This window comes from Triturus cristatus, chromosome 7, assembly GCF_964204655.1.
Source record: "Triturus cristatus chromosome 7, aTriCri1.1, whole genome shotgun sequence".
NCBI classification, from domain to species: Eukaryota; Metazoa; Chordata; class Amphibia; order Caudata; family Salamandridae; genus Triturus; species Triturus cristatus.
In genome coordinates this window covers 648,334,561-648,347,426 of record NC_140590.1, presented here as the reverse complement: position 1 = coordinate 648,347,426, position 12,866 = coordinate 648,334,561, and the positions used below count along the sequence as shown (strand labels likewise).

General features: G+C 43.5%; 1 protein-coding gene across 4 annotated transcripts in view; it reads right to left on the bottom strand.

The window, feature by feature from the left end:
* The window catches only part of CEP112 (centrosomal protein 112), a 2,536,355-nt gene that overhangs the window by 1,836,018 nt on the left and 687,471 nt on the right, over window positions 1-12,866 (bottom strand). For all 4 annotated transcript variants that reach the window (XM_085617276.1, XM_085617275.1, XM_085617278.1 and 1 more), the window contains 2 exons: window positions 11,989-12,107; window positions 1,303-1,446 (listed from right to left, as the gene is read on the bottom strand). In XM_085617276.1, coding sequence (XP_085473402.1) covers window positions 1,303-1,446; window positions 11,989-12,107 — 263 coding nt within the window. The remainder of the gene's footprint in view (window positions 1-1,302; window positions 1,447-11,988; window positions 12,108-12,866) is intronic.

The following is a 12,866-nucleotide window of genomic DNA, read 5'->3' as shown; positions in this document are numbered from 1 at the left end:
AATAGAGGGCAGACTGAGTCACTACTGTGATGCCTCATACAACCATTATAGAGCCATGTCCAGACGCCATGTTGGTGTCTGAGCATATATTTTAGCGGCCACAAGGGAGCAATGTTGGAGCTATGGTGTTCTTCTTTCACTGTATACTGCATTACCATGCTACTATGTGGCAATACGTCACACCATAAGGTTCTGTCAATCACACTTTAGTGAAGACATCAGCAAAAGAAAAAACGACTTGCTGAATGCACAGATGACATATTTAAATCCACAGGAGCTAGTGAAGACCGGTGTGATTTCAGACTAGGTATAGGAAACCTACAGAAATTCTGTAGCTTTTTTGAATGGTGAAAAAGTGGTAAACACCCTAAACCCCACGTGCAGTGTTAGCTTTATTTGTACCTCCTAATGTCTGTACAGATCTTAGTTCTAGTCATGATGCACTCTGAGTCCTGGCCCCGAATTTACCTATACCACATTCACAAAGAGTTTGGTAACCAAGTACAAGACAGCTTACACCAGCCGAGGTCAACACCTTACTCCAAGGAAAAGTCTTAGTTTGCTTCACCCAACTGTCACAGCAGTGAAAGCAGATATAAATTGCTGATTATACACATATCTGTCAGATAGACTTAGATCCGTTAGTTGTTGACTATCTGTTCTCCTGTAAAATGCTCTAATGCCCTTCGGCCACGTTCGCAGTATATTAAACCGCAAACATAATATCAATAAGAAAATAGAGATGGCATTTCATTTATTAGCAGTGATGCTGAGCACGAGACAGTGGACGTAGAAGTAGAGCTCGAGGCAGCATCAAGTACAGCAAGCATCGAGCAAGGCGGCCCTGCACAGAAGCAGCAGTGGGAACAGAAAGGACAAAGCCGTGGTCTATGCACGGCCCGAGTGTAATAGACACTCTTGATGGGCTGATCAGTCCCTATCTGCACCACAACTGTAGTTTGCTAAGTCAGTGACAATATTCCGGGAAGTGCCAGCCGCAGATATAATGAACCATGCACATCTCCTGAGAAGAAATAACAACTGTGATAAAACACGACTTATTGACATTGACCTGTAGGAAGCGTTGTATTTTGACAGGTTATAAATTCAAAATGTGTTAATGTTTATCACAATACATCCGCTCATAAACTCGCTAATTGCTATCCACTTCTGTGCTGGTAAACTGCCTATAATAAATGCCACTTTGCTATTTTTTTGATTTATTATAAAAGAAACATCAATCATTAACTTTGCAATGTGTAACCATCTTAGAGTTGTGAGGCTACGGGGGAGGACACGTACCGTTTCCTCGGTCTGCGCCAAGTAGTCGGCCTCCATTTTGATGAGGCGGGCATTGGTGTCGTCCAGAAGCGCTTGGATGTTTTCAGTGTGCTTCTGCTGCAGTTCAAGCTTGTCGTGTTCCATCTCTGCCACCGCTGTGTGGAGCTAGAGAGCATAAACAAGACACTAAGTGCTCATCATGGCGAGGGAACCTGTAACAAGCCACTTCAAAACTGAGTCGACATATCGAAACAATAAACATTACATGACAAAATTCGGTGACAACAGATTAAAGATTTGGAAAGCAACTCGGAGGAATTTTATTTCCCCACTAAGTTGTATTAGAATGAAATTATTTTTAACAAGTGAAACTCATGGACACCAATTCACCAAAATGCCTAGGGCAGCGGAAGTGACATCGCACACACTTTGACCTTCACTTTCACTCACACACAGGTTTACACTTAAACACACATTCACTCTCTCTTATGTAAGCACACTCTCACCTGATGCACACAGCATACATTTAAAAGTTTTTTTTTACACACCACAGCTTCCAGAGAAGGTCATATTCCAGCTAATTGTACTCAAATGTTATAATGCTAATAGTGAAAAATGTAACATGATTCACTATTAGTGCAATAAAAATATGTCAGACAACAAAGAGTCAAGCCCCAACCAGCGTCCATAAGGACAAGATGACTGTGTTCCTGCCACTGATTTTGCCACCTCTGAGGCCAGGGGTCGCAGCTGCTACCCCTGAAGACCTTTAAATGACCTCCATGGTGAAACGTATTATTTAATGTTTTTGGCAAAAAACTGGACCTATATCGGTAACTCTGACTTGTGGGCCACAGTCTACATTTTCTAAAGACAAATAATGATAAACATCAAATTAAAGAAAACGTAATGAATCCAGACAGAGCGAATTTGATATTTGTATATGGACAAGGGTTCCATGGAAGAAGCTTATTGTTTATTCTGAATCCCCTCAATATTCATCTTTCATACAACTCACAACAGTTTAAACGCTTCCACCATCTCAGCGGGCCGTTGTGAAAGTTGGGATTAATTGCATTTGGACGTAATGCACAACTTTGCCAAAGCAGGGAGAATGCACAATTAGGCATGGATTACTAATATTGAGACATTCCATGAGGAAATTTGGGGTGGGCGGAATTATTGTTACTGGGCCGAATTTCCTTATTAGTCTCAAATGTAATGATTATTCGATCTTTCATTAAATCAGATCATAAAAGTACATAAAGAATACATAAACCACTGCACAAAATCACATCTAAACACAATTCATCTCGTAAAAAGTCCGACCTAATCAAGTTCATAAATCCATGCCCCCATTACTACGCACTTAAGATCATAAAAGATACAATAGATTAAAAAAAGTAACTACAAAGTTTAAAAAAAACCACAAGCAATGTAAGGATCCCCAAAATTCAGTCATTAGCCACGTATTTCCTTTTCCGTATGCATGCCCACAAGAAGGATGCCACAACAAAACAAAACAACGGGTTGGGTAATGATTTTAAAAAGATAACGCAACCCGACATGAGCAAAAGTGGTACTTCTTTAAAATTGGAATAATAAATATCTTTCTTTCCTTGGCATACAGACTACAGAAAAGTACCAAGTGTAGATCATTTTAGGATGACTTAAGATCACAAGGGCACAGGGACAAATCTGAATGCTTGAATCTTCTGGCCGGATACCCCAGCATCAATGGAATCAGGTTCAGACTGAACCTCATCAAGATAAACTGATGGTTTGAGAATGAAACCTCTGCTAAATAAGAGAACTCTCCCTCTGCCAGTGGGGGGGTCAGTTGATACATCCAGACAGTTTGCACTCCATAATTCCTTTCCCTGCATTCGTATTGAGCACTCAAGTTAAAAGTCTCTACCAGTCTATGCTTAGAGAACTTTTTACATAAATTGGGATCCTTAAAAAGATTTATCAAACCTAACGCGTTGAGTTCCCACTCAACATAGTTTAACCATCTGCTCTTACTATGTTTTTTTTAATTTAAGTAAATCGCTAATGATCCTTTGATTAAGGGGAACAGTAACCCGACGCCAGATTGATAGCCACAGCAGCAGTGGGGCCATGCGAATTAAGTCGGTGATATATGGAAGACCGAGTTCTATATGGGAAACATAATTTGAATATGATTGTGGCAGAGAAGTTAATGATATAAAAAAAATATTCTCAGTTGACTGGGGGGTGTCAATGGGGACCATCCCCCATAGCCCTGCCCCGTAAGTCACAGCTGATACTGTTTTAGCATGATAAATCTTTTTTACAGGAGGTTTTGAGCCTAGTCTCCTATTAAACGATTTTAATGCCGCTAAACTCCTGTCCATTAACATAACCCTACCTTCCACCATGTGTGCACGAAAGGTTGTTATGAAAAAGAACTCTCAAATAAGGGAACAAGTTCATCACCTCAATTTATATGGAGTCCATATGGAAATATGGGATTTTTTTCCTTTTTTCCTGCCCCTGCAATTAATATAAAAGACTTTGCCTGATTAACTTTCAGATCCAAAGTGTAAATAAAGGCCGCATACGCTGTGATGAGGCGTTGAAGGCCCAAGCCCGTTCTGGAAAGTTGGGATACGTTGGGAATCAAAAGTAGGGACGTCCAGTGTTTCACCCATCAGCGGCTCCTCCACACCGTATGTGTTGATTGAAAAAAGAAGCGGTGCGAGGAAGCAGCTAAGGGAGAGATTCAGGCACTGATCAACAGTGCCCTTCCCTTGTTGGAATCTATACTGGGTCTGCATTAGAAGATTCCTGTCTCGGGCCCAGAGTTCAAATCTAGACAGGATTGATGACCCATCAATTTGGCTGTCGTGTCTATAAGAGATATGGGTCTATAGTTTTTGAGATTCCTCTTATCTCCCTTTTTGTGAATGGGGACTATTACACTCGTCCTCCACGAAGGTAGTGGGCCTGTTTGCGCAAACATTTGTCAGGAGGGGGACCCAGAGATCCTGATCCCTTGAAAGAAATCTATGGGAACCCTGTCCGGGACCGGCGCTTTCCCCGTACTACATGCCTCTAAGGCACACTTTACCTCTAAGAGAGAGAATACTAATTTATCCTGAGTATTAAACCCTGGTGGGTTACGGGGACTGGGCGGGGTGTCAATAAGGGAAAAATACTTGAATAATGTGCCACTCAATCTTATTCACCTACATGGGACTCTAATGTGGGGTCTCCTTACGTCTTAAAGTAGGGGGCATTAACCACATCCCAGAACTCTTTACTGTTTCCTGTTTCTGAGGTCTCCTTTAATCGTGCCCAAATCTCGTCCTTAAGTACCCTTTCCCTGGACTTTCTTGCTATTTTAAACTCCCTGTGCAGCGATGTAATTAATAATGCGTCTCTAAGTTGGGTCCTGAGTGCAATTGCCAGGGTCTTTCTTGATTTTGAACAAGATGTATCAAACCAGCCCTTTGCCCTTTTGGGTTTATAATGAGTTAACACGCTGCTTATGTTTTCTAGGATTTTCATAAACCCTAGTAACAATACGCGGGTAGAGATATTCAAATCCAAGCAGGTTTCGATGCTATCAAGAGAGTTGTTCACCATTTCAAAATGGAATTTAGAATGATCAATCTGGGCCCACATGAGCTGGTATCCATTTCTTTTCGCCAAGAGAGGTGGATCAACGTCCTGTTTGGTGGGCACTTCTTTGAAGACGGATCGAAACTCGCGGGTTAAGATGGCATGATCGCTAAAAGTCGTAAATTGGGCGTCAACATTAGTACAGGTCTCATTAAGAGGGTTTGAGACCAGGATAAAATAAATAGTTGCTTCTTTGTCATACCGTCGAAAGGTTTTTTACAGGGAGTCTGAGAGAGAAGAATAGTTATTCACAATCTGTTACCATAGGTGCAGTGTGAAAAATGACATAACGGATTACCCGTTGCATCCATTCTCTAGATTATATTTACAAGGATGAATGTTAAAATCTCCCAGCCATATAAAATGTATGGGTTCCTTTAACCTTGGTAATTTTTCTTCCAATTTCCTATTTACTTCGTCTACAGCCAGGTACATATTAGGGAAAATTGTTATTGTAGAAGTTAATTAGGCCAGCTCAAAAATAAGGATGTGGAAAAGCTGGCTCTGGTCTATAAACCTCTTCATTTTCAGGGCCAACATGTTAGGGATCAGTGTTAACAAGCCCCCCTTAGACCTCCCTGATGAAGATGGAGTAGCCCTAGTTTGAAAACAGCAATAGCCATTTACAAAAACTGTGTCTGTTGCCCAGGTTTCTTGGAAGGAAATTATGTTGCAATTCTGCCAAGTTGTTTCCCACTGGTCATCACTCAACTTATTTGTTATACCCGCAACATTCCAGAATGCTAATAAAAATGTACTAGGCTCCCTTGCCTTCGGGTCAGACAATCTAGGGGACTCGGTAATGTCTGGTGGTACAGTTTGTAATAGGGAGAGCACCCCAGGTGTCCTAGAGGGCTGTCAGTTGCAGAGGTATATATCTGAGAGTGAGGCAAATCTATTCAAGGTAGGTATGCCCGAATTTCCAAGTGAGGTAAGATTTGTATAACCCTCCCTATAGTTCTGTATTGGTTCCAGAGCTATATGAGGGACAGGGGTATAAAAGTGACTTAAAGGGAGGGCTACAATCTGGTAGACCCTAGGTGGTACTCTGTGTAACTGAAACAAAAGTGATCTAGACATTGATGACTTATTAAGGTTGAGTACCACACAATCACCTTCCAGGTTTTTTTGGGTACGTCCAACACACCTTACCCTTCTTGCAATAATAAGATGGCTGGCAAGGCGTGAACCCCCCCCCCCATATCAAACCTGTTGTATGGATAGACAACCAGTGAAGAGATTTATCAATTAATTGGATCCTGGATTCAAACTGACCTTCCCTCAGAATGGGGACATTACCTAAAACCAATACAAGGGGAGCCGCTGAAGGAGGTAGATGCAGTAGTTCTGACCTAATAAGGGCCTGGCCCTCAATATTTTCCCCCTGATTTAAGCTTACAACATTGGCTCCCACGGTTTTACTTAAGTGTGGACTACATACGGATCTATCCGAGGTTTTACTACGAATTAGGGGGGAAGTAGTTACTAGTTCCCTCACATTAGTGGAGTTGCCGGTCCTTTGCACTATGCTGGTTAGCCCCTGCGGGGCAAAGGATGGAGTAAGAGTACTCAGGTTCCTATTTCGGCAAGGTTCCTGATTCTTTTCTCTTTGTGTCCTTTGCCCTTCTTCCATTCTTGCAGTGGAGTGTGATGTATGAATGTGACCCTGCAAACCCAGACCCTCTACTTTGGCCAGCCTCTCTTCAATTTCAGATAGCTTCAGCTGCAAGGGGGTTAGTTACACAATAACCAGGGTCTCCATTCGTATCCAAAATTCATCTCTGTCCAGCTGGGAAGGCAGCATTGCCTGGTCAGAGGCTAAAGAAGTAGGACTTTGTCCCTGTGCGGGATCGCCGTGCATTTTAGGTTTTGTGAGTTTGGCCAAACGAGCCCCTTTCGTTGGTTTAGGTTTTTGTGCCCCCGCGCCCCTCCTTCGCTTTACTGGAGGTTCACTCATTAGATCATCATTATGTGACTTGGAAGCCTTGTCCGCTATTCGTATACTGGACCCATTTGGAGTACCAGAAGAGATAGAGGCAACCAGGTCTGGTGGAGAGTGAGGCGAAGGGGGGTTTATCCTAGCGGTGGGAGATGAGTGTGGAATGCTCGTCGAGTTATCAATATCTAATGAAGAACATCTCTGCAGGGTGAGCGGGTCGAGTAAAAGACGCCGCTCAGTTAACTGGAACTCATGATTAAGCATTGATTCAGCGCGAGTGATAAAAGCGTCTAGGGTTCCTGTTACTCCAGTGCGATCGGGATGGCCCTTGCGCTTACTAATTTTTTAATTTAGAATTTCTTAAATAGGTGGGCTGAGGGAATGTTAATAACTGTTTAAAGTAATCAATAGTACTGTACCTGAAAGTTAAGGGTTCACTCTCTGTTGGACCAGATGTTAGTGGGGGGCCCAGCCCGGCCTCCTCCAGGCCTGCCCTTGGCCCAGGCTTTGCTCGGGCGCGTCCCACACCACGGGACTCCAAGTGCTCTTTTAAGTGCGGTGACGGTGTTGGCAGAGCTGAGGCTGCTGGGACTCAGAGTCCCTCCCAATTCACGGTGCTCCCAGCGGGAGGAAACAAGCATTGGCATAGCCAATAGGTCTCGCTTTGGGACCTTATAAGTATTTAGTTATGCAGCACAATATCCTTGCTGCAACAACATCAACTGTTGCATGGCTAAACACTTCTAAGGTCCCAAACGCGAAACCTATTGGCTATGCCAATGCTTGTTAATGTTTATGTTGCTCTGCTGGCAGAGATTATCGGGCAGTGTGGGTTTCTTCCGGTATCGTACGCTGATGACACCCAAATAATGGTGTCAGTTGCAGACAAAATTGAGGAAACAGCTGAGCGATTCAATGACTGCATGACGCAGGTAGATCATTGGATGCAGCTAAACTGCCTGAAGCTGAATGGTGACAAGACCGAGGTTATGCTGTTGGGATCAAAGACAGACTTTTGGTCTCCCAAGTGGTGGCCGGCCAGTTTGGGTGACTGCCCAAAACCAGTGGGCAAGGTTAAAAATCTGGGAGTCACATTTGTTAACAAACTGACTTTTGACACCCAGATAAACAACCTCTCTTCGACCATCTGTTATATTTTAAAGATGATTAGAAGAGTTTGCCCATTCATTGCTCTCGATTCACGCAAAACATCGGTTACGGCACTGGCCCTGTCCAGACTGGATTATGACAATGCCTTGTATGCAGGGATCCAAGTCCAACATCTCTCAAAACTCCAACGCCTACAGAATGCTGCTGCAAGGCTGGTCCTCGACATTCCCAGATCTGAGCCAGTTGGACATAGAATGAGAGCCCTCCATTGGCTACCCATGGAAAAAAGGATTATGTTCAAATCACTGTGCCTGGCCTTTAAAGACTTGCATGGGTCAGGATCACAGTTCTTGAGAACACACCTGAAATGGTATGTGCTGACCAGAAGTTTGAGACCAGCCCACATAAAACTTCTACAAGTCCCTAGGTTTAAGCAGTTGAGGTGGGGAGGGAGAAGCTTTTTGTTGCGGATTGCCAAAAACTGGAATCTCCTACCGATCACGATAAAAAGCAGTCCTTCACGGTTGCATTTAAGAAAAGCTGTAAAAACGTGGCTCTTCACCTGTTAAGGCAGCACACTACTCTTTCCAGGAATCCTCTGTGCATCGGAGTCAGCGCCAAGACGCCTTCGGGCAATCGCGCGCTTTATACATTTCTAAGCCAATCAAATCAATTTATGGTTAGCAACGAACACAACAATCTGCCATTACACGCACCAAGTTTAAGTTTAAAAGAAGACACTAGCATTCTTTGTTTGAATGGGAAATTCACGAGTCCATTATTTTACAGAGAGCCCATTCCATCGAGGAAATAAAGGTAATTGTTCCTGGAGATTATGGGGTTATAAATGAGCCCATTCTTTTAGCCCCCATATAAGACATTCACTTGAAAATTGCTCAGCATTCTCTTTTCTAGTTATTGATGTATTTCGACCCTGCTATGTCATCAGGGGCTCTCATCAGAACTGTGCTTATTCTAAAATCTGAGGCTTTCTAACATGAAGGTAATCAGTAAGAGCTGAACCTGAGGGATTCTAGATACATGTAATGTTTGCTCATCTGATGATTTAGGAGGCATCTGCAGTGCTTATTCTCAGTAAACCAGAATGAGGAGGCATTCTATTCTGAGACAAAAAGTTATACAGCCCTTATGGCAAACACACTAATGGACATCTCAAAGGACTATTGCATAACAACATTCATGTATTATTGGCACCTTTCACTCTTTTGTATGTGATCTTCACTAGACCTTCTGCCATACAGTGCAGGGCTAAATGTTAGTGGGTCTGTCCCGTCCCAGCAGGATGCAAATTAGACAGCTGCGCGTGTGGGTTTTATATATAAAGGGTCCTTAGTGACCCATCTGGGCCAGAACGTGGATGGCGTTTTAACTTCTACAGGCTGACAACTCTATTAGTAACCATAACCGAGCCAGCCTCTTCCAGATCTGGCAAGCCTTCACAGCACCAACCTTTATCTTAAAATATTTTTGCACAGGCCAGTACACTTCGATTAAAACCTTCCATAAATCTAATGGTGATCGACACCCCACTTGCCAGTGTTGTCCATGATCTGTGGCATGGTGCATGCGTTTGTCGTGCGAATACAGAAAATTTCAAGAGCGCTGCGAACCAGTTTGAAAAAAAAGGAAAGAACATGTGGCGTGTACCCCAGCAGCTATGCTTCCTTCATCCAGAAGAAGGGGTGGGTCGGTGTAGGGGGGTGGGTGCGGAAAGAAGGAGGGGGCATGTGAGGGAGGAGTACAAAATCTTCAAGATGCGATGGCTCGCCGTTTGTGGCTTCTCCGGACCTCGCCACATCGTGTTCAATAAAGGGCCAGCGCTACTGAGACGCAACCAATCCCACGTATGTAACACTGGCCACGAAGGAAGGCGGGACAGGTGAGCTCACGGAAGGCCCTCGAGCATTCAGAGGGGTACAACTTGAAAAAAGCATACAAGCAGAATACGCTCATTTTCCCGAGAAATTACAATAATAGGAAGAGATTTAACAAGTTGAAACCCATGTTTTCAAAAAAGAGGCTGGTGTTTTACCAAGATGGGCATAAATATATTTTTAGTTTCCTTGGTGTACTTTCCCAACCTCTTCAGCACCTGCAGGAAAGGGATGAAACTTCTGGATATTTTCTGGCTGAAGTTTTGCCGCTACTGCTGCTGCCAGGCGCAGGTAAAGTAGGAGGATATTCTATTAAAAGAGACTTTTGTTCAACTTTCCGAAACTGAGCTGAAGCAAGACTGAAGAGGGGAGGGTGTCGGGGGTAGGCTGGGAGCGAGTATAAGTCAGTCGGTACCTGGCAGGTGAACTGTACATTTGTTTTGTCTTGTAAACATTTTGTAAAGTTCTGCAACAACTTTTTATAATATCTTTGTTGCTCACCTTTAACACTTCTGTATTTGAAACTACATTTCTGTCATAAACTTGCTGGCTTTTGTGAAACGACAACAAACTCGTTTCTTCCTCATTACATTTACGTTTCAGCACGATGCACAATATTCCATCTACCATGTCTTTCTTTATCACGTAATAAGTACTCGTAATTTGGTACAACAGCAACACAGGGAATTTAGATTGCTTTCAGGCGGAGAAACTGCGGCAGCAAGTGCACAAAGAATGGAAAATTGTTACAAAGTTGAAAAATAATGTTATTTTATAAAAGAGCCCACCTTTTCGATATGCCTGTGTCATGGCTATGGAATGAGCATGTAGACGAAAATGTGGATTTTTGACCTGCACCTTGCCACGTTTTATGCATTAGTTATCATGTAGTTTTAAAGCGCCATCATCCAGACACAGCAAACTGACTCAGGCGCTTAAATCAACCTTACAAGTACAGCTACATTTTCCACTTTTACAAAGTAATGTTGCAGCTATGTACGAGGTGACCGCACATGAAACTCTGCTACTCTAATAGTAATCCTGTTGTCAGTTTGTAACAGGGAATATTACCGTGGGTCCGTTCCTGTCTGAGACAGATATCCTTCGAGTGTGAAATTAGGAGGCAGTAGCAAAGGTTCGTTGCCCCTTTTTACGTCCTCAGTCTATCTACGTTGACATAGTGGTTGTCATCTGCAAAGTGTGTGTTGGCTGTACGAGTGTCATCGCACTGTATGGATTTGGTGGGTTTCATATGTGAATATCAAACGAAATAAAGTAGCTCTGCACCTAATGAAAACAAGCATTGGCTGCGCGGACGTAAAAGTAACGCAGCGTGGCCGCGAAAGCAAAAGTCATCGCGATTGCGGTGAAAGCGAAAGTCATCGCGATGACGCGCTCTGTGCTAAGCGTGCGAGGGATGCGCGCGCAGCATTGGAGAGGGAACGAGGCGCGTGAGCTTGTGCGCGTAACAGCAGGCTGGTGGCCGGAAAAAGCCTGTGGGTAGCACTTCGAAAACCAGCTTACTAAATGTCTTGCCAGAGCAGCGCATGCGCTGGCTCAGGCGAGACCTAAAAAGCAGGAGCAGTGGAAATGCGGCTACAGCGCAGCGGGACTCCAGGCGCGCTTTTAAGCGCGGTGACAATGTTGGCAGAGTAGGGGGTGCTGGGACTCCGAGTCCCTTCCAATTTGCGGTGCTCCCAGCGGGAGGAAACAAGCAGGAGCAGTGGAAACTCATTATAAACCTGGACTGATGAGGTGTTGTCTGTGTGAGAGGGAAGCATTGTGACAGGAGGATTGAGAAGGTAGCGGAGTGAAAAGAAAGTGACTTGTAGCATGGGTAGCATGAAAAGTCCGCCCTGCTCCTTGCCACAGAACAAGGACATGGGAACACTTGGCCAGTCGTGATCAGGTGGTGTGGAAAACAATATGGGAATTCGGCTCAGCCTAACTCAATCATGATCATACTAATGGTCTCTCCATCACTGGAAGTTTTCTGATAAGCAGGAATATGGAAAACAAAGCTGTCAGTGTATTCATGTTTTGAAATTTTACATTTGTGCTAACTTTCTTCAGTTAGTTCAATCTTGAAACAGTCAAGAGAGAGCAATTACTTACCTTTTTCTCCCATTCATTCCTAATAGATTCTGTACTTTGCTCACACATCTTCTTTAACTCCGCAATCTGTCTTTCTTTACTCTCTCGGATCACTTGGGACTCACGAACAAGCGTTTGAACTGTCAGACAATAAAAACAAACACTGTTAGTGGCATGTGTTCTTTTTTTCCTTGCAGGCTTTATTGTTCACTGGAATTCAATGGTATGTTACTATGACAGACGATCAATATGAGTAGCAGGTCTCAGAGCACCTTACATTTTCCAGTGCTCTTTCCTAACTAACAGGAACTCTGCAAAATCTAAGTAGTTCTCCTTGAGGACATCATTTAGGGGTCACCAAGGGTTTGTATCAGTGAATCTTAGTTTTCCCTTTGCAGCCCCTTGCGCTCCTTCTGTAACCCCTGGTGCTGCCTTTGGGACCTCTGACCTCAAAGGTGGTCAAATCAGCGCCACAAACACAGTTCACCCTTATAGCCATTGGAGCGCCATTCCTTGGTTGCCCCCTATTTTATGGACTGGATTGACAGCGCAGCTGTCGGCTGTCAATTATGTGAGCATTACTATGAAGGTGCTTTGGTTTCGCCCACATGTAGAACGCCAGTAGTACATGCTTTGATTGGGCAAAAGTTGTGTGCTTCTACAAAAAAGTGCTTTTCCTCCATGCATCTATGATCATTTTGTTTATTTATCCAGCTACCTAAGCTTGAACTTTCTGGGACACACACATGACATTTGAATGCTATTAACTTGTCTTAGATAACTAGACATTTTATGTTGTTTTTCTCTGACAGCAGCACAGATGAGAGGAGGACAGTCATTAACCAACATGGATTTTTAGGCCTGTCTTGACTGTCACCTGAACTTTTAACCTAAACCAA